The sequence below is a fragment of the Amphibalanus amphitrite genome, unplaced genomic scaffold (genome assembly GCF_019059575.1).
Source record: "Amphibalanus amphitrite isolate SeventyFive unplaced genomic scaffold, NRLGWU_Aamphi_draft 000009F_arrow, whole genome shotgun sequence".
NCBI classification, from domain to species: domain Eukaryota; kingdom Metazoa; phylum Arthropoda; class Thecostraca; order Balanomorpha; family Balanidae; genus Amphibalanus; species Amphibalanus amphitrite.
Window position 1 is genome coordinate 80,067 of NW_024881505.1, and position 22,101 is coordinate 102,167.

Genomic DNA, 22,101 nt, shown 5'->3' on the forward strand with positions numbered 1-22,101 from the left:
GCGGTACCGGTATATGTTAGGCGGTACTATATAGCAATCAACAATGGCAATGCGTACACGGTACAGTAATCTATAACCAAATACATGCAATATTCAGTCAGTTATTCCTTCGGTGTGCGGACCACAAGAATAACGACAGACTGTCGGCTTTGTCCTGTTCATTGCGACTTTGAAGTTTGATACCTACATGTCAGGTTACTTACAGTCAAAAAACTTCCGCAACGGTGGTCCGGAGAACATGGATCAACTGACATTACCGGTTACACTTTAAAAGCAAGTAATGCTCATGACCGTATTCGTAATAAGAGAAAACTTGTATCGATGCAGATAACGAAGATAAATTGCCCATTTGGTACTTTTACAACAGCATTTGTTACATGAAGCAACAAGATCAGATTCTTCTGAAGGACAAAGTATGATATTCACGTTAAGGCCGCAAGTGACACAGCTTAACCTTCGCTTGGACATGATAACTTGGGAAAGATCACTGCATTGTCACTTATGCCGACATGCCAGAAAATGATAAACATGCACTGCATGCTAATGGCTTAAATGTTTCCCACGTCCTTAGTTCTTATCGGTCATTCTTTTACCGACAGAGAAGTATGTGTTTTGTACTTGAAAAACCCGTTTGGTTGATGAAACGGCATAGTCATCGATTTCCATGTGCATTTTCCCAATACCCTTCAGCCTTCGACCCGCATAAGCTAACCAGCCTATCATCAGCCTAATTCTGGGAATTAGCCAATATTACACTTTCTGTTTAAATTTGCATGTTCGAAAAGACTTTGGCTTAAATTTGAAGGTCCGGAAAAAGGACGTCATTTAAAGCATGCAATTACAACTACACTTAAATCCCAACCGATGGAACGCGCAAGGCGCGAAGGTCATCTGAGCAACAAGCCATCGCACCCTCAGCCATGGGTCACATGACCACGCATGATACGCCCTCTCATCATGCCTCTGCTCGCGCTGCAAGCCTATCTCCCCGGCTCGTCTTCCGCCGTATCTCCCCTTCCTGCGGCCGTCCGCGAACTATCATCACCTCTGAATCACCGCCGGCCTGCGTCCGTTCCCCGGAGCGTCCGGACGGCGAACCATAACAGTCCAGGGTCCACCCTGGGTAGAGGATGACCTGCAACCCATCACCGGGTGACATGACTGGACGCACCGCCGACAGCCGACCCGGGTTACGTCAGCAGACGCTCCTCCCGGCCACGCGCCGGCCGGGAGGAACCGTGACCGGGCGGAGGCGCGTGATGGTAGGCCTCGTGACCGGGCAGTCCCGAGGGGGAGGGACCGTGGCCGGGGAAGTTTCGTGATGGGGAGGAGCCGTGACCGGGCAATCACGGAAATCTTGTGTTGGGGATGGAGTATTGAACTAAAGAAGGGCACTGGGCGGAGCCGGACGGGGAAACCAGAGGCCTTGGGGGAACTGTTCATGAGGGCTTGAGGTGACTGATCGTCTTTGTCTGGTATGCAGGGTAGTGCGGTCAGGGGGCAAGGTCACTGACACCCAGTCGAGAGCCATGCCACCGTTTGTTTGGGTGTGTCAGGTTGGGATTGTCGCTGTGAGTCAGGCTCTGTGTCATTATGTGTGTCCAGACAGTCGGCGCTGGCCGCCAGTGCCTGTCAGGACTACCGCTCCTTTGTTTCAACTTCGCCTTCCGTTCTCAAACAAGGAACTGGCATACACACACATAGTCAAGTACTCAGTCATCAAACATTGCAGTGACATGGTTGGTTTAAAGCTCACGTCTTCCTCCCGAGGCAACACCCTGACGCCACCACACCCATCACACCACTCCCGCCAGTCCCAGAGCAATCAGTCCGTATCATACCGTACCGCCACACGGGCCACCGACCTGTGCGGGGCTCCTGACGCCGCGTCACGCCAGTGACACGACACTGGCCTCCGTGGCAGCGCCCCTAAGATCATATCTCCCACTCACGGAGCGGCGTGACGACCTCGCCCGGCGTGATGACCTCGGAGGGCTCGACGACCGCTGGCGTCACGAGAATGACGACTCGTTACTTTGGCTCGTTAGCAGTGTTCTGGAGAGCCACCGTCCCGAAATGGCCGCGGCGTGGTCGTGTGCTCTCAGTGTCTTCGTTTCCTTAGGTCCCGAGAGGGTAGTTGATGGCAACGTTGGGCGTAATAGCGCTGCTATCATTTGATGACTGTGCCGTTACAGTAGTCGCTGAGAAATAACGAGCTGGCCACGTTATCAGACGGTCACTTCCTGGGTGGGCACTAGACAGTGGACGGTGGACAGCGCTTGTCGACACCCAAAGCTGTATGTTTGGCATTATTTGACACTGTTTCGGCCATGTCGAATATGGACGGACAAAATATCAAACCAACGGCCAACATCACAGAGATCACAAACGAATGACCGCCGGTCGTCTCTAAGGTAAAAGAAAATCATGTAGTACTTCAGAACTGTCTAAACTGAAATACTGCAGATGATTCTGAGAATGTTTTCTGGGAGACGACCCATCTGTTCGTCTTCCTATAAACATGTCAGAGGAATGTTTGGATACATTCTGCATGTAAAAATCGATATTATGTCCGTCCGGTGACGGCAGCTCTGTAACGTTTTCGGTCCGAATGTTTTGCTTGTTCTGTCTTACTATGTACACATCTGGATCAAGAAGCCATATTTTGATATCCCCTGTCGCGTTATGATGCCATTATCAGAAGCCATGAGCACCTACATATATTCACATTATACCTATGCTGCTCAGTAATACATGCGCTACATTAGCAATTTAGAGCCACATAATTTCCAAGCTAATGACACCTTCCCCGTGTGCTAACTGCTAATGCGTCGTGCATGATCCAGTTTCCTGGAGCGTCTGTCGCGAATGGCTCTCTCGCGAATGGCTCCGCGAGAGAGCCGCTCTATAATATACGGATTTCAACAGCTCCTTGTTAAAAGGAGCCAAGGCCCGGCGGCCCGGCCTAAAACATAAGGAGGGAGCAGTCTCGCTCGTCGTATGGCTCCAGCGCTCCAGCATGTACTACTGTTGACCCACGACCAGGAACGGATGAGGGTGTGGAGATGGGCGAACACAGGCTGGTGGCATGACTCATAGGTTAATTGGCTGGTGATATGTCCGGCACGTCTGTAGGTCTCCAGGTAGTCCGTAAGTGTGTCAAAGTAATCTTCACGGCGCACCCGACCATAATTCAGTCAGTGTGACTCAACTGAGGTGATGGTGAATCAGGCGCTCCATTCAAAGTAGAAAAGCACTGTTCTCAACCAAAATGTTCTTTTATACTTCAGTAAGGCAGAATTAAATATTTAAGGTGCTAAGAACTTATATTTTGGGGACAGCTTGGAATTCATTCAAATGAATTAACATGCTTTCCAGATTCAAAATTCCATTGACTTCACGAACTGGCGATATGGTCTTCTGTGGTCTGGGAGGACATCAGTCATTATCGATCCTCCTCAGCCACTGCAGGTTCTCCCTGGCCATCTTGCGGCACGGCGTTGGGCTGGTATAGCCGTGATAACGTCCTGTCGTGACCCGTGAACGGGAGGTATCGAGAGCGGAGGCGCCGCAATAGCGGGAGCAGTAGCTGCCCAGCACGGCATCATATAAGCGGAGGCAATCAAAACCCATGCGCCTTCCACGATCGATGAACGATTGTCCCACTAGCTGAATAAGAGCCTGGATCATTTCGGGTGACGAGGTTTCAGTGGCACTCACCTGAATCCCACTGAAAAGACATAATAAAGGTGACACAGGTGACACAGGTCATATCTGGATAGTTTGACAGGGGAACAATAACTATAGCGACGTGAGTATCAAGCATTGTGCATTTAGGTTTCAGTCTTGCGCTAAGAAATTGGTGGGGACTTAAGTGACGATAAGCGGCTGACGCGAGGTGTAATCTGTCAGATCCTGAGGTGTTTCTTTGCCATGGCATCATCTGAGCTGCTAATCGGCTTCTGAAATTCCTCCAGCAGGCGACTTTTGGTGTCCGTGGTATGCTGAGTTCACACGTTTCTTTTTTGCAAGAGATGCACGGTTTAGCTGGAAACGTGCTTATTTACACCATTATTGTGTTTTATTTCCCCTTTATTTTATAACTTGCACATGGTTGCACCAAGTCTTGCATCATTCCATGCCAAAACTGGTCCCATTCTTGTAGCTTACGTCATTCTAACCACGAAAGAAGCCGGAAGCTGAGCTGAGGTGACAGCACGGTGATTGCATTAAACAAGAGGCCAAAAATACTTAAAAAATGAGAAAGTTACACAAAAATCAGCTGATGCTTATTCCCTCGCATTGATAAAAAGCCTCCCTTTCATGGAACTTTCCGCGCCGTCGATCTCCCCTGCATATGACCCAATGTGACCTGTTCACCCGCCACCCCGTGACCCTGTGTTCCCCGCTCGCAGGCGCCGCGTGCCGAGGTGGTGCTGGTCCTGTCCAGGTCCAGGTCGGTCACCCCGCTGGACGCCGCCACCGACGAGAATGGGTCAGCCGTCCACCGTCCTTCCGTGATCAACACCTTCTCCAGCCGGCCCCCGAAGATCCTCGAGAGCCCCATGGACAGCAAGAGTCTGGCGTCAGGTGAGACTACTCTCGGATACGAGTTATGCAGGAATTATTTATAAATCAGTATTCATGTAAGATAATCTCGAGGCCTCATTTTCCGGTTCTTTATTTGATTTATGTGCTGCTGCATATAATCTTGTGTACGAAAATCCCTAACCTTATTCCATTTCACTATTAACAAGTCTCGTAATTAACATGTCCGTCACTTGCCTCAATGCGCCTCGCCGAGCAAACGGGACCCAGATAGCTCCCCTGCTGCGTACCATTGCCGACCAGCACCTCTGGCCCGGCCCCGCGGTATGCCCGTGCCGCGGACGACACCGATCCAGCCACGGGACGTGTCCGGTGCGATTTGTCGCCCAACTGCCGGGGATCAGATAACGCCCAACACCGTCGGCACGAGGACAAAAAGGAAAACGGGCGCGTCGCGGCACCCGGCCGCCGGACAACTATGCAAACTTGACCGGTTGTGATACCTCAAACGGAACATTCCTGATCGACTGTTGCTTTTTTGGGGCGAATATTGACAACTCCCTCACACGGCACACTGCATTCTGTTGGAAATTTGCAGTGGAATTTCCAAGAAAACATCGATGGAGAGTCGGAGAGGCATGCTAAACAGCGGTTGTGCAGAACATTCACTGTAGTATTCTGATATAACTTATGCACGAGTTGGATGATGGGTACTTTGCACTGATAAGTCTGTTTTTAAACGACCTTTTTTGGAGTTTCACACATTGCTTGGCCTCTTTCATGTCGCTGATGCTCTTATCCTAAACGTTTTACGCTAAGTGAATCTTCTTACGTAAGCAGCTGACCGCATAACATATGTCTCTTCACGGGACAGGGAAACACGATCTGATATATAATCTGACGAGTCTTAAAATGTGTCCCACGGTGTTTAAAACTGCATAGGCTTCCACAACAAACCGTAAGAAAGATAAGGTGTCGTTTGCGTTAAAATCCGAGTTTTCGTAGAAATTGTGGTGTCTTTTTTCACTCCGTATGCACTAGCCATTGTTACAATGTAAACAGAACCATTTTGGGCAGGTGCGACAGGTGCGGCATTTCACTATGCACCGGGACGTATCCAAAATAGAATTTAAAAATAAAACAGCCGACCGTGAGGATTCCAGTCTGAGCTCCCAACGCATTGGCTTATTTTGCGCCACGACCAGCCGGCCGTGTATTTTCGAGGAAACTCGTAGCGTTATCATGTGAAAGCGGGGTTAGTTGCGGTTTGTGGCCGGAAGCCGTAAAAATATCAGCCGTCGGGCACTGGCCGGTCGGGGCGCCGTCACCCATTCAGTGTGGACATACCACAGCCTATTCAGCGGCCCGGCACCACACCAACCTCACCGCACCCACTGAGGAGCAATTCGACGCTGCGCGGCAGACAGGAAGACGGCTGACTGCCGCGCCGTGGTCGGCCGGGCACGGGGAGCGGGCCACCGCTCACTGAATCACGTGGGAGCCGAACAGCACGGCACAGTGCATCACAAAATAGCTCTGCACTGGACAGTACAAGATGACATGGCACAGAAGCACAGCACGGCGGAGCAGAGCAGAGCACAGCACAGCACAGCACAGCACAGCACAGCACCGTACATCACGGCGCGGAACCATACTGGCATAATACGGGGCAGTCCAGCCGAGTCCAAGTTACGAGATGAGACCACGTATGAAACCACCTTGGTCCGTCACATCTCATCCGAGCTGAGAGCCAATAAGCCGCGGCGATCAGTCGCACTGATCACAACCCTCATCAATACTCGGATCGAATGTCGGACCGGAATGTCGGACCGGGTGTCACTGGCGAGGACGACCGCTGTTTGATCTGACACCGTCACCAATCTTACTGTCCTCAGTGTCCGACATAGAATCAGAGCGATCGAAATCCCTGCATCACGAGACAGCCGTCCGACGTTCCAGTGCGCGCGAGCCCATCAGCGCCCCTCACACCTTCGGCCGATGTTAGCCTTCTTCACAGGACGGCAGAGCGGAGGGTGACTCACCAATCGCGAGGGAGAGTACCGATGATGTCAGGTGGATACCGTGACCAGTTAACCTGCGTGACCTCCCCGCTGTTGGTACATACGGCCACTCCTCTGCTCGCTGTTATTGGACGCTCCCCGACAGCGCTGACGCCATCCCTGCTCCCGTATCAGTGGTACACGTGATGACGGCGATGTTATGAACATGATGACGTTCTCTTACATCGACCGTCATCATCGCTGTCGACAAGTCTGGCGTATGCGATGTTAGCACCGTGCTGTCTCGCAGGAAACCCCTCTCACCCCTACCCACCCCCAAACACTAGTTCAATCCCTTGACCCCTCCCCCGAGATAACTCCCGCCCTTTGGACGCTCCCATGACCCTCTGCCCTGTCCCAAACGGTGTCATGTTCTGTCCCTGAAGGCACTCTCTGACCCGGCCGTCCCTCCGCAGACCTGGCGTTCGAGGACGTACCGCGGGGCCCTCCCAAGGTGGTCACCCTGGTGAAGGAGGGCGCCGGCGTCGGCTTCAGTCTCGAGGGCGGCAAGGACTCCCCGCTCGGAGACCGGCCCCTAATGGCCAAGAAAATATTCGCAGGTACGCATTGTCGATATCGACGTCTCTTTCCTATCGGTTGGGAAAAGGTTTTATTAAAAGGAAAACATGTGATCGCTAATTCATTGCGCTGCCTATAAGGCCCGTATGCTTTCAAACCAACTGCATGTAACTACTCAGTAATCCGGCTAGTTATTTGATATCATTTACATTTACAAGCAAGTTATAAGCATGTTTCTTGTTTGCCTCGCTACAAGCATTTTTCTTGCAAAACAAAACAATATATCCACTCAAAGATGATGTTTATTACGATGCTCAGCAGCTTAGCTGGCTCAAAATATCAGCTTAAATTCCTGGCGTTAAAGAGGATTAACATACCCATGGGCCAGAACCAGTCTGCGACTTTCACCCGGCAGCTGCCGGCAGTGGAATTCCAATAGGTGTTCATCAACCACGTCAGCAACTCATTGGAGCAACGCTGCCGGTTGCCATGCCAACGACGAGACCGTGACAAGTCGGGCCTGCAGTGTCTGATCCTCTGCTGATATGCCCGTTAACTGATAAAGCAGAATATGAAGCGGAACGGCCGAGGCAGGCCAGCGCCGTCGATCACATGCAGTGTTATCAGATCGCACCAGTCGGGGACATACGGTGTCATCCTCCGAAACCTGTTCGGCTCAAACCAGTCATGGGTGATAGCGGCTTGGCTTTGAATTTAGCAAGGTGCTGACTTATCTTTTGGAAAAAATTGCAACAGTGCAGCTGATAAAAAGATACGTGCGACAAACCTTAAAATCTCACAAGGCTAGAAGAATAGAGGTTAGACTAAATGGTTGTGTCAGCTGAATGAAACGGTTAACTAAAAAATAATATTTTTGCCAACGTAATAAAATGCGCGTGCCATAGGTAGATACGTTTCAATATAACGTAACTGAAGTTAGGTTGTTACTTCTTTCTCTCATCTGCGTATAATAGTTGTATGTTAGCATTAATGCGATACATACCAGTATAACGCCTTTTGGGGCGACTAACGGAGCGAGCGAGAGGGTGGGCCTTGCACGTGCGAAATTGCGAGGGGGTACCTCCAACTGACTTGTGCACGGCACCCTACTAACTGGTCTCTAGCGATGTGCCAAATTTGGGCACAATCGGCCCAGCCGTTCTCGAGATCTGGAAGCGGCACCCTGCACGTGCGCACGTGCAAAATGGGTCCCAACTGACTTGTGCACGGCACCCTACTAACCGGTCCCTAACCGTGTACCAAATTTGAGCGCAATCGGTCCAGCCGTTCCCGAGATCTGGAAACGACCCCTGCACGTGCGCACGTGCAGCAGCACCCCAACTCTGGCACATGTATATGCAGTGCCTAGTGGGTGCCTACCTACATGCCAACTTTCAGCGCAATCGGCCAAGTAGTTACCGAGATATTGCAACAATTACAAAACTGACACCTCTTCGTTTTGCACGTGGCACGTGCATAAGGGGTCACCCACATGCATCGGGAATAGTCCAATACTTGGTAGAAGGAATGAAGCTACCCTACAAAAATTACCGCGTGTAAATCGGTCAAGTGGTTGCTGAGATATAAGCCTCGCAAAAGCGTGACCACGGCCGGCCGGTCGGCCGGCCGGCCGGCCGCTCATACTCAGAAATTTCCGTTAATCTAAGGAAAGACTATACGCTCGCTTCGCTCGCTCCGTAACAATCCAGCTGATGACTCTTCAGTGTCATCAGCTGGATTAAAAAAAAAATATACCTATGCATCTTTTTTGTTCTTCATGGTATGTACTTGATGCCAGCACGAAATGCTCTTTTTAAAAACTTGGTATCACTCGATGTATGTCAACAATTTAGGTAGTTGCTTAGACGAAAGCAAGAAGGGTCGCATATTCTCGCAGTCGCTACAGCTTACCCTGTCACACGTCCCTTTCGATGCCGGATGCTGATCGAAATAGGGTTCGGTAATCGGTAAGAAATGAGCTACGCTACTGAAATGGACTTGAGGAGCGTCATACTTATCACACGTCATACTACCGTCCACTTATCACATCACGATGAACGCTGCATAGGCATTATCAGGGTAATTTTTAAAGAGGGAAAGGGGAATTTCCCCCTTCGAAAATTCCGCTCCCCCTTTCAAATTGTGCGTAAAAGGCTAGGGAGGGAAGGGGGAATTTCCCCCTTTCAAATTTATTTTTGAGCCCATTTTCAATCAATTCGCTACTCGGATTCTATAATCATCGTTGATCAGACTCTAGCCATCAATCAACGTTGCTGGCGCTTAGATAATTTTTAATTTGAGGTTCCATCCAACCATTTTACGTTCAGTGCAGCGGGAACTCCAGATTTGACCCGATACCGATCGAATGGTCGGTGGGACCGTCTCTTGTCTTGTCTGTTCCGTCTCTTCGCAATCAATGACATATCACTACAGGCGTCGGCGTAGAAACCGGAGGGGACGGGGCCGGGGGTCATGACCTCTCCGAAGTCGAACTCGAAGCAAGGGTCTTCCTTCGAACCAGGGTCCTTCAATCGGTCTTGGCCTAGCAAAAATAGTCACGTGTTAACCTCTCTCTATTTAGAAAGGCGCTACTTGATGTTTGGCCAGGGTAATAGGTTGATACTACTGATTGACATTTGCAAGGGCGCAGTCAAGTTGGGACCTCCCCCCCCCCCCCTTACCGCCAAGGTAGGTAGGTACCTACGTATACATATTTTATAGCTAATTTATTTTTTTGGCAACCTAACAATGTAAAGTGGCCAGAATCCGGGGAGAGAGTAGGATTTGGGGGTAGGTAAGGTTTTGCAGGCGCCATCCTAACAAAAACCTAATGGCATGGGGCCCCCTTTCAGATGCCCCTGGATCCGCCCTTGCCCCGAACTTTATTCCCCCTCTTGACTTTTCCTGTAAAAGTAACCCTGGGCATTATCTATTTCAATTTTCAAATGGATCAATTGGGAGCACCTCCCAACAGGTGGATAAAAGCGGAGACTGTGTGCCTAAACCCTGATACCTACCACTTCTGCTCCTCAGGGGGAGCGGCGGACAAGAGCGGCAAGCTGCACATCGGGGACCAGATTCTAGCCATTAACGACGAGGACGTGACACACATGCCACGTATCGAGGCGTGGAACTTCCTGAAGAAACAGCCGGAGGGCGCCCTGCGGCTCACTATCCGAAAACGGCTAGCTGCCGGCGAGACGCCAGCGCCATCTGCAAGCAACGGCTCGCCGCTGCTGCCACCTGGCGAGAACGGCGGACTGCGGGCGGAGGCGCCGACGTCCAGAAACGGTTCGACGAGGCCCACCGTCACCGCAGTGACCCCGAAAGTACCGCTGCAATCGCCGGAGGCGGTCCTGCCTAAAGCCTGAGATACAGTCTGTGATGGACCGGCGACAGGTCCGCTGTGAGCACACCGAGCTGATGAGGGAGGGGCCCGACGGACCCGGCTCTGTCCACGGAGTTGGGCAGAACGGAGAGAGAGACGGCGACTAGCCGCTGTGCGGGCTATCACCGCCGAGTGATTTATTGGCGCCAGGACTTTGTAGTGTTGCACTGAGTCTGCATGACCAAGGCATGCATCCAGTGGATATGTTTAATAAGCGAAGTGAAAATGTATGAGTGATGTTAGAAGCGTTGCAAGACAAATATCGGAAACTTCCGATGCGTAGTCCAATCGTCTATCATTGATTCAGCCTTATTGTTTTGAAAATACCTAGCAGGTAGATGGCCCATCATAAGAAAGGTTTTTTGAACTTATCATTGACACTTTGATTTAGTAGGCATCTGTTCTATAAATATTTACCAGCTTCCGTTTTACGCGTGCGTCTCATTGCTAATCAATCAGACATCTATTTGAAGTTCTTTGTAAATGCAGTACCAGCATAAAATAGCACCTTTAGCAACCAAGCATCGGCTAGAACTCTAATTTTATGCTGAACTGTTCGGTAGGTCGCAAGTAGCACGAACGCTTGACATTACTCCGCTTATTTGTATATGCTTACCTGGCGAGTCACGTTGGTTGTTAAGGTTAAGTGATTGATTTGTACGTCATTAATTAGAAGTGGTTAAAACGTGGAGGTCATTAATACATGCATATTCCACAGATGACTAACCACTGGTGGCATGGTGGCCCGGCGAGCTAACGCGACTTTTTAATGTTTTGATAATCACTATTAGCGTTGGCAAGATAATACATATCGCAAGCAACAGGGATCAATGGGGCTCTGAAGTCCGATCACTTACAGCAGTACACTTAGCGGCGGACTAACACCTTCAATTAAGGGGGGGGGGCACTACCGACTTTTGGTCCCATTCTTTCCATGCAACGCCCACAGGACTAATGTTAAAATGCCAAAATCAAAGGGGGGCACGGTGCCCCGGTGCTCTCCCCGTTCCGCCGCCTATGACTGACAGAATAGTCACTGAATGAATGCATCGAATTGCTGTAGGTACTCTACTCACTCAATATACCCTGCTCTACTCACCATTCAGCGATGTCTCCGTGCGGCAGACAGCAGTTTTGGCTGCTTGGTGCGTCTATGGTAGGACGGGGTCGGGTCGGGGAGCCTCTTGTTAGTTGGACAGCCATGCATGCTTGTCCAAACTTGAACCGATATCAAAATTCACAAATTCGCCAAAAGAAATAGCACCACAGACCAGGGGCGCCGCCACGGATTTTTGACAGGGGGGGACGGACTGACCGACTGAAAACCCAAAAGTAGACATTCTTACCGTGGCTTTTTCGGTCGGATACATTCAACGTTTAAAGCAAATATGCCACTTTTAACATAGGGTTTTGAACTGAAGTAACAGTTTTGTTGCTCGAGTTGAGACGAGAACAAATCAGGAGATTTTATGGCCCAACGATCACCCTAGCCAAATATATCGGTACCTATCGATTTTAGGTTTGAAGACCGAAGTCATTCCCATAGATTACACTTTGTCATTCTCTTACCGAGGAATCCATTCCCTTACGGAAAAATGCTAGCCAATCAGCATTCAGCTGGTTTGAGCTACGTACTATGCTTGGTCAACGCGTTATCAGCTTCCGCTGCAATATAGGTAAGTAGCCTCTACGAAAGATGGAAAATAGTGATGTAAAAATAAATGTAAAATCCTTTTGCAAATATTCATTATTTCCTGACCATTTTAAGTTTAAAAACCCATAGAAATGTGGCAAAACAACTGGTTTGAGGAAAGTAGTTTAGGAATTAGGTATTTCCTTAAAGTAATGGCTATAGACCGCATTCCCACCGAGTACCTACCTATATACACATCTGATGTCCGATTCAGTTTGACACGGCAAAGCCTCGTGTTCTATCACGGTATAATTGCTGATGAATGCCACTAATATGATCGAAAATGGATATTGCATAGGTAATGCATATTGCATACCCGCGTGGGGGAGGGAGCGTTGTATAGTCACAAATCTCTCTGTATGGTTTGTGCACGAATCGGCGCGAAGCGCCGCGAAAATTGGCAAAAAAAAACATGAGGCAAAACTGCTCCAAAATACGAATTTTGCAGCCCGTGTAACAAGCTTGATACCAGAAAACCTTAGGTCAGGAAAACCAAGTCAAGTAGTCAAGTCGCCTCAAAGTTTTGTGGTCCTGTCAAGTGTCAACCGTATAGCTTATTTCTTAGAAGCTGGAAATTTAGTGTAGCGTGACTGCAGAAGTGTGGGGTCGGAGCCGGAATCAGTCGGAGTTGAGTTGTTTTGGCCAGTTTTGGCCAGAGTCGGTGTTGAAGTCTTCGAAAATGTTCGGATTTTGACTTCGAGGTCGGATTGGTGTAAAGTCATGTTCTTGGCTGGTTAGAAGAAATATATTAGGCCCGTGTTCGGCCAGTCGTGTTATACGACACACGTTGATCACGATATCAAAAATCGGCAGTTCCGCGATGACAGGTCGGATAAGAGCTGGAGATTTTGTTGGCCGAGGTGGCAGGGGTCAGACCAATGCATGTAGGCCCACACCCCATGAGGTATACTGAGTGGCCTCCTGGACCCTCTCAGATTCGGCACCGGCTGTTCCATCTCTTCCATCCTCAGGACAGTCAAATCCTTCTCCCCCACGCCGCAACCCCCTGCTCCGGGCTGGACGGGCAACTCTATCCCATGCGGGAATGGCTCCACTGGAGCTATAGTCCTTTGCCGGGTGCAGTGAGTGCCAGTGGGCTGGGCTGCCTGTTCAATTGGTCGGGTTCATCCCAAGTGGCTCACTGGGGTGGCTGCCCCGACCAATGTCTCCAACTAATTCTTTCATACTTTCGGCTCTGAAATGGTCTCATTGGACCGAAGGGCAAAATCAATTTTCGAGTAGGATAACAACCAGTAAAACGCCTTTTGGGGCGACCAACGGAGCGAGCGAGAGGGTGGGGTGGGCCTTGCACGTGCGAAATTGCGAGGGGATACCTCCAACTAACTTGTGCACTGCACCCTTCTAACCGGTCCCTAACGATGTGCCAAATTTGAGCGCAATCGGCCTAGCCGTTCTCGGGATCTGGAATCGGCACCCTGCACGTGCGCACGTGCAAAATGGGTCCCAACTGACTTTTGCACGGCACCCTACTAACCGGTCCCTAACCATGTATCAGATTTCAGCACAATCGGTTCAGCCGTTCTCGAGATCTGGAATCGACCCCTGCATGTGCGCACGTGCAGCAGCACCCCAACTGTGGCACATGGATATGCATTGCCTAGTGGGTATAGGTATGTACCTCTACCTACATGCGAAGCCAACTTTCAGCGCAATCAGCCCAGTAGTTGCCGAGATATTGAAATTGTTACAAAACTGACACCTCTTCGTTTTTCACGTGGCACGTGCATATGGGGCCACTCACATGCATCGGGAATAGTCCGATGCTCGTTAGAAGGAATGAATCTAGTGCTACCCTACAAAAATTATCGCATGTAAATCGGTCAAGTGGTTGCTGAGATATAAGCCTAGCAAAAGCGTGACCACGGCGTGCTCAGAAATTTCCGTGAACCTACGAAAGACTACGCTCGCTTCGCTCGCTCCGTAATGAGTTTGGGGGGGACGTCCCCCTTCCATTCTGAGAGTGGGGGGGACGCGTCCCCCCCGTCCCCCCCGGTGGCGGCGCCCATGCCACAGACGCTCACTTCTCACTAGCATGCACCACAATCTCCACACGCGCATTTCACAAACGTCACTCGGGACGCCGGCCACCCCTCCTTCCCTCACTTCTCTGCCCGCCTTCTGCGAGATTCAGCGCCTCGTTTCACCCAGACCGCGCGGACCATGCATGCCCCCGGGCGGTGTCGAGCGAGCTCGTCGGCTGATCAGCCAATCAGCTGCGAGTAGTTACGCTCAGTGCCGCTCTCTGATTGGTTGTCGCCCCGTTATCAGATGACAACGCGCGGCTGAGCTTCTGTCAAAACGTGTGACAGTTTTGAAGCTTGTTTTGAAGTGTGTGGGTGTGCTGTATACTGTGGAGTGTGGACTGTGGGGTGTTGAAGCGGGGTGAGAGAAGTGGAGCATTTCAAAGTGACTTATAATTGCAGCAAATTTGTCATCATTTGTTTTGACGAAGACGTGTCAGTGTGTTTGCGTTTCGCGAATACGTTTTTCTCTCCGAGTGGCGACTAGCGAGTACCCACGGCGGCATCTCATCAGGTGAGTGACGGGGACACGGTGGCACCTGCGACCTGCGCACCGACACACTGGCGGTCGCAGCCGCTAGCAAAATGGGGGGGGGGGGGGCAAAGTCACACTCGCGGGACATTTATCCGTCACCGGGGGGCAGGCGCGGATACAAGGGGGGGGGCCATGGGGGCCATGGCCCCCCCCCCTTGGCCGATTTTTTTCAAAAATAAAATAAAAAGTTAAAAAGTTAAAAAGCTGAAAAGGGGGCCTCCTGAAAATAAAGTGGCCGAAATCCGATGAGTTTTTTTTAACCTACCCACTTAGTTATTTCTTAGAAGACTAGCTGAGAAGACTTCTTTGTTAGAAGATTGGTAAAGCTTTTCATAACTTGGAGGTCTCTTATACTCACAGAGATGACCACTTTTACAGGGCCTCCTAGCCTGCACAGAGGGCCTCCAAGCCTGCACTGAAAACTAAAATGATTCCGGGGGGGGGGGGTGATATTAGGAGAATGGTCTAAAACGAAACCCCAATTATTCCCGTAATATACTTCAAGTAGCACCTTTTTGGCCTTAGATACCTCCAATATCCCAACATTATTACCCTAATATGCCTGTTGGATGGCTAAGTGGAATCAAAATGATTATCTGGTTATGCCTCCATTATTCTTACGAAATGCCTAGTGTATTCCCCATGATTCTCCTCTATGCCCCTTTGATGCCCCCTAGCATAGTTCGGATGATCCGTCTAAACCCGATCTATGCTCCTTTTATGCTATCTATATACCCCATTGATGCTCCTTTGATGCTTGCTATAAACCCCATTGATGCTCCTTTGATGCTCTCTATATACCCCATTGATGCTCCTTTGATGCTCTCTACATACCCCATTGATGCTCTCTATATACCCCATTGATGCTGATTTGATGCTCTCTATATACCCCATTGATGCTTCGTTCCGCAGTGGCGGATCAAGGGATGGGCTCGCGGGGTCATGCTATTCCTCGTGAGATCCCCATGAGATACCTAGCGCACTGATTTCTTTACCCACACAAAGGTAAGAGACGCCATTTATGTAACCACCTTCGCCCTTCCTCTGAACTTCCTGGATCCGCCCATGCCATCGACGCTCAGCCACACCAACAGCAACCACGATACGCTTGTGTGTATAAGAAAAACGTACTGTATTGATTGGAAAGACAACTGCCTCTGCATTCATTTCAAAATCACAGCTTCCTGTTCCTAGTTGCCAAGAGACATTCAATTTGTACTTTCCATATTAAACATACGTCACGCACACGCCTCATATAACAAATGCCATATCACATGTTGAGATCCAGGCTGTAAAAAACACATGACACACGAGAAGCGCCGCTGGCTCTTCTAGGATGACCGTTCCCTCTTACGAAGGCGTCGCAAAACAACCGGTGCCCCTTCAAATGGCGTGGTTTTTCCCACCTTTGCTACACAACAAAAGTTGAGCGTGTGGCTCCTACGAGTTCCCCCTCCCTGACCTCAAGAAAGTCCGACAACGTAGCCCAGGGGCTGCCACAGGATGTCAACAGGCCCGCCCATGCCGCTTGTGACCCCTTTCCCTGTGGGGCGGGCCATCACGTCCGTCTCCATCATCTCCGTCCATCACTCCGTCTCCACTCCGCCACTGGGCTTACCTCACTGCGCGGGCACACTATGCTGTCAGCACCGACAGATTTTTTCAGCGCGTCCGCCGTCGCTGTTGACTCTGCCGGCAGCCCCATTGATGTCGTGGACGATGAACCACATCGTGGAGCGCGATGCACGGGACACTTTCTGGTTGAAGACGTAGTGGGCGACCCCGAAGAGAAGGAGTCTGGGCGCTGGCCGGCACTGGCACTGGCACTTCAAGGCACTGGTCGCTGGCCGTTTATCCAAGCATTTCATCGTCATATGAGTTCCTGCTAAGGATGGTACTCACCCTCAATAGGGCTCAATTCCAGCCTAAAAATGGCACCACTCGCAACCACACAGCACCCAACACCGCTCTTCACTGATCACCGGAAATGGCGGAGAAAAATGGCGGACCTTTGGCGCGTTCCTGATGCTTCCAACGAAGAATCATTGAGGATTAATATGGTTCTATTCGGGTGATATCAAGAGTATTTTGAAGGAATCAGGCAAAGGAAGCATAACAGAAGAATATGAAAGCATCTCAAGGGAATATGAGCCTCCCTGTGATTCCGGCAAGATACCCTCTGGGCAATGAAAGGGTATATTGCAAGAATAGATAGAGAATCATAAAGGCATAACTATCAGCGACTGGGGTATCAACAGCATCTTATACGCACGGAATCATGCAGAATCATTTGGGGTATCAATGGCATAATATGGTTCTCACAGGGTGATATCAAGAGCTTATTAAGAGAATCAATAATTCATGGAGGACGAGGGAATATCATGGGAATATGAAGCCAATTGCGATTCCATGAACATACCCCATAGGTATAATGAAGCGATCAAAAGGGAATAATTGGGGTATAGACTTCAATGATCAGGGCATCAGGAGATTCATTTTGGTTTTCAGTGTGCACAGATGTTGAGATGTTGCCTGAACAGCTAGGTAAGCTCAATAGATGCAGTTTTTTTTTGGGGGGGCCCAACAAGTGGGAAGATGGGGCCTCCAACAGGTGGGATTATGGGGGGCCTCCTGGTTTCTAATGGCCCCTCCCTTGGAGATTTTCTGGATCCGCCCCTGCCGGGGGGGGGGGGGTGATGGGCTAAGTTTTTACGTGCAAAATCTACGCCACGAAGCGCCGCGATTGCGAAGTTGGCATAAGTTGGCCTACTTATGCTACGTCCATCTCATTCTTGCGTAACATTTTTGAAATCAGGCAAAATCACTAGATCCATTTGCCGTCCCACGGTGTGCCCACCGGTCGGGCCGCTGCACCATGGCGACGGATCGTTGGTCAGGAACCGGAAGGTCGGGCACGCGGATTCATGACCTTATCACTATAAAGCAATTCGGAGAAGTGCCAATACGTCTTGCTTTGAACAAGCATGTGAAAACCAAAGGGTATTTTCAGACTATGACGTTCAGGTACCCATATCCCTCGCCGGCACAGGGGGAGGAGTTGATGCAACCCCCTAAGGTTTTTCGCAAATAACTCGCGTAAAAAGCGGCCGATCGCAATGAAACTTTCAGTACCCTCGCGTTGATCAATTTGACACCTACCCTGAAAATTTCATGACCCGGACCCAAATGACCTTTTACCTGTGAGTCCTACTTTTCGAGCATGGGCGGCGGAACGGGGAGGGCACCGGGGCACCCCTTTGATTTTGGCATTTTAACATTAGCCCTATGGGCGCTGCATGGAAAGAATGGGACCAAAAGTCGGTAGTGCCCCCCCCCCCTTAATTGAGTGTGTTCCGCCGCTACTGTTTTCGAGGCCATGTTTGGCCGGAATCGCGATTCGGCATATGTCGGCTCGCATTAGCCGCGCGCGTTTCCAGTCTTTTCGTGGTTTCAAGCCTTCAAACATGTGATATGATCTTGCTCCCATGCATCAGGGTGGGTGTCAAGGTCATCCGGAAGGTCATTGACCTTTGATGACCTCGGTACACTTTTTCGAGTTTTACATGTTTCTAAGCTAGTTGTTTAGCAGACCATTTGAACATGTATATACGAAGTAGTTTTGAGGCCTTCGTAACATGCTACGAAGCTGTTTGAGACGGTTGACACCTACTAAGAATAGGTACCCGGCAGGACCCCTACTGGTTTACCTGACCTGACCTGACCCGACCTGGCCTAAATGCATGAAGTCATCATCTGTGATCAAAACTAATTTGGTATTCGTGATAGGCACCCTGAAATAAGAAACATAGAAGCCACGCTTTACGATGTTCTAACTGCTAACAGGTCCCGATTTTCCCGACTTTTGGTCATTGACCTGACCTGGAAGGTTAACCAATGACCAAGGACCTTAACCCGCGCCCTGCTGGGGGGGGGGGGGGGTGTTATCATACATCAATTCTACACATGTTGTGAAAATTTCAGACCAAGGTCATTCAAGGTCAGGTCACCAGGTCACTTGAAGTGACCTCACCTCATAAAAAGTTTCAATGTCTGTTATAGCTACACCGAGTGACCGATCGCTTTGAAACTTTCAGCGATTGCTCAGAGCAATAGCATGTACAAAATGTATATCTCAGAATTTTGATATCGATGACCTAAGGTCAGGTCAATTTTGCGACCTCCCCATTATAAGTCAATGGGAGAAAATTGAAATGCGCCTCCTTTGGACGAAAGACATTATAAACACTCCCAAACACTGAATTACAGGTGGTTTAGACACACTGAACATCAAAATGGTGTCCGTGACCCCTGTTTATGCCCTGAGGCACAGACTTCTCTATATATGGACTGTGCGCTGATTTGGGAAATCAGCATTGGAGGCCCAAAAATAAGTGCACTTTTATCCATCTTTTTACAATGAAAAGGGTGTCAGAATATTTACAAATTTGGATATAGGATAGCCCATACTTTTATCTACCTGTCGGATTACATTTTTTTTGTTGAATTCAAAATAAATAAGAAATAAATGTATATAAATGAGAACATGTTTTCTCGTTCAGTTAGCCATTTGTTCACGCTGGAGGTATATACTTCACAAATGCAGCCGTACTTTGCGCGCATTTTCTTGCTTTTGAATGTTGGTTGCATTGTTGGTTGTCGTTGCTAATTTGTCGGAACTAGTCATTTACGTTGGTTTTGAAAAGGGTTTTGAGAAATAATGATACATTATATAGGGCCACAAGAAGCAGTAAAAATAAGTAAGAAATAGCCCGAAAAAATGGTCAAAAAAGGAAAGAATATTATCGATCACTACCTCATCACGACCGGATCAGAAAACGTGTGGTGCGAAGATGCCATTCCGGGTGTCAAGCCAGAGTCAGGGCAAGCAAAATGTGAAACGAAACATAGTTTCTAGCAAAAAGGCAACTTTTTAGCCTCCCGTATAACTAAAAGGAAAAAATGTTCACAGACGAAACCATCAATCGAGATAAGAGATAACGCTGAGGACAATCAGATTTGCAAGTTTACTTTTGCAAACACTGACTCCTGTGAGACTCACACAGCAAGAAGAAAAACAGGACGCTATCGACGGCGCCAGTCTCAGCATACTTCCTATAATGCCTAGAGCCTTATTTTATTCTGGAGAAAAAAAGACTCACTGAAAGGAGCTACAAAGACTTAACTTGACCAGCAGTTAATGTGAAAAGAACAACTCGCCATTGCAGTTCGAAGCTACGCCGCGCTAAATAATGCCATACCCATGGCAGTGATACGCCACTACATCCAAAAGAAGTAAGCTTATTCAATCAAACAATGAACTTTATCCAGTGTGTCGTATGGGGTTGTAGTTCATTATGGTCTGGATCAAATCATCTCGGAAGAATGCTCGATAAAATGATGGAATTCGTACCCTTCGCATCAATGTTAAACGATGAAGGTTGCCGCTTTTAAATGTTACCGCAAAACTTGCATCGGGATCGGGAAGCTCAAGAATACGCCAGTCTGCGAAGAACGGACGGAAAAAGTAGCGGTGGAGCAGAAACAAGATGCATAGGACTGATTGGAGTATAAGTAGCTGGGGCAAACATCTGTGCCGGTGGTGGCCTGTTATTACAGGAACTTCTACTTTGGATATCTCAGGAAACTGGCAGGTCACCATTTCTAGGCCAGCTGTGGACATTCTTGATGAAGAAGCCAAGAAATGTGCCAAGGGCGAAGAGCATACTGTAACTAACGAGCTACAGAATATGACGGAGGCGCCGGGGGCACTAATCGTTTGGCCGAACGGGGAAGAGCACTCGATCCGCGCCCCGGCAGGTTACCTGTGCTCCAGCTTCCGAGCTGAGATGGTCGCCCTCCGAGCTGCTCTCTCCTAGCTGCTGGAGAACCCGCCGCACGCCGAAGACACCATCGTAGCCTGCACCGACTCGCAGTCCGCCCTCGCCGCCATCCGAGGTGGCTGGGCCGCTCAGCACTCCTCGCTCGGAGTGGACATCTGGAGAGCCCTCTGGGGACTGACAGCTGGAGGCCTATTGGTCTACCTACAGTGGGTGCCCTCACAATGCAGGTTGGAAGGCAACGAGAGGGCCGACACCATCGCCAAGAAGGCAAACATACTCGACTAAAAACAAATCCTTATAGACGTCCAGAAGGCCCACTGGGCCGCCGCCAGAGTGGCGAGGGCTCGCACCGTCGGGGCCTGGCCAGCCGGCTGGTTCCACCAGCTGACGGGGATCGACTCCCGCCTACCGTTGCCGGCGGCGACCGGCCAGCGGCGGTAGACATCCACCAGCTCCGCGCCGGCCACTGGACAAGCTCCTCCCAATGGCGCCACAGAGTCGGGTTGGCGCCCTCCTGGCTGTCGGGGTGCAACCAGTGCGACGACCGACAATGCAGAGCCGCACTCTACCCGTCTGCTGAGAGGAGGCGGACAGCCCAAGCATGTCCTCCTGCGGTGCCCGGCTCTGATGGGCACCCGACATCGCCTGATGGCGACCATCAACCCCAACATGGAGGAGGTGCGGAGCGGCAGCGTCGTGGTGGCCCTGGGGGCCGCCCACAGGTCCCTTCAGAGCTGCTCGGCTACGTCTCCATGGGACGAAGGGACACAATAAAAGCAACAATAGCTACAGCATGACAACGTGATGGGAACGACCGTCACAAGAGCTATCGCCTTATCATTCAGCAGCGAGTGGAAAACGAGCAGACGGAGGGTTACGTTGCAATTGGTGATGCGCATGTGCGAATGTGTGAAAGTGCGACTATGTGTAGATGCGTGGTGCGAAAAAGTGGGTAGCAGAGAAGAACAGTGAAGACACCGTTGCAGCAGACACACATTTTCCCGTAAAGTCCCCCATCGGCATTACCGCCAACCTTTACCACCAGCGCGGTCGGTGCACTGTCGCGCGAGTTTGTAGCCAGTCATGTCAGAGATGTGAACAATCCAGCACACGGGGGAAGAAGAAAGGGATGATAGCCACCCTTTCTCGCTGGATCCCGCGGTGAAAATGGACTAACGCCATTTTCAAGCCCACTGGTGCAATGTGAGATGAACTTGACATGAGGACATCAATGGGTGTCGATGAACGTGAAATGATGTTCCAATACAGATTCATATCGACCAGAAGCCTTTCTTATTCTGAGCTACGAGCAATAGATAGTACAAAAACAAAATATATTACATAAAATTCAGCCTGTCGACAGGAAACAATAAAAGGGTATTGTGTTACAACATATGGGTTCATATTACGGCTTCAGAAATTTGGGCCTCCAATGCTGATTTTCCAAATCAGCGCACAGTCCATATATAGAGAAGT

The 22,101-nt window shown here is 49.8% G+C and overlaps 1 protein-coding gene and 1 long non-coding RNA gene across 3 annotated transcripts in view; one reads left to right on the forward strand and one right to left on the reverse strand.

The window, feature by feature from the left end:
* Positions 1 to 11,234, forward strand: part of LOC122379733 (pro-interleukin-16-like) — a 72,542-nt gene extending 61,308 nt beyond the window's left edge. For both annotated transcript variants that reach the window (XM_043362141.1, XM_043362150.1), the window contains exons 5-7: positions 4,416 to 4,590; positions 7,025 to 7,168; positions 10,161 to 11,234. In XM_043362141.1, coding sequence (XP_043218076.1) covers positions 4,416 to 4,590; positions 7,025 to 7,168; positions 10,161 to 10,498 — 657 coding nt within the window. In that variant the 3' untranslated portion in view covers positions 10,499 to 11,234. The remainder of the gene's footprint in view (positions 1 to 4,415; positions 4,591 to 7,024; positions 7,169 to 10,160) is intronic.
* Positions 1,687 to 11,780, reverse strand: LOC122379745. Its single transcript, XR_006256225.1, has 2 exons — positions 11,615 to 11,780; positions 1,687 to 2,201 (listed from the first exon to the last, which is right to left on the reverse strand). It is a non-coding gene; the product is annotated as an uncharacterized LOC122379745 (long non-coding RNA).
* Positions 11,781 to 22,101: the final 10,321 nt, after the last annotated feature.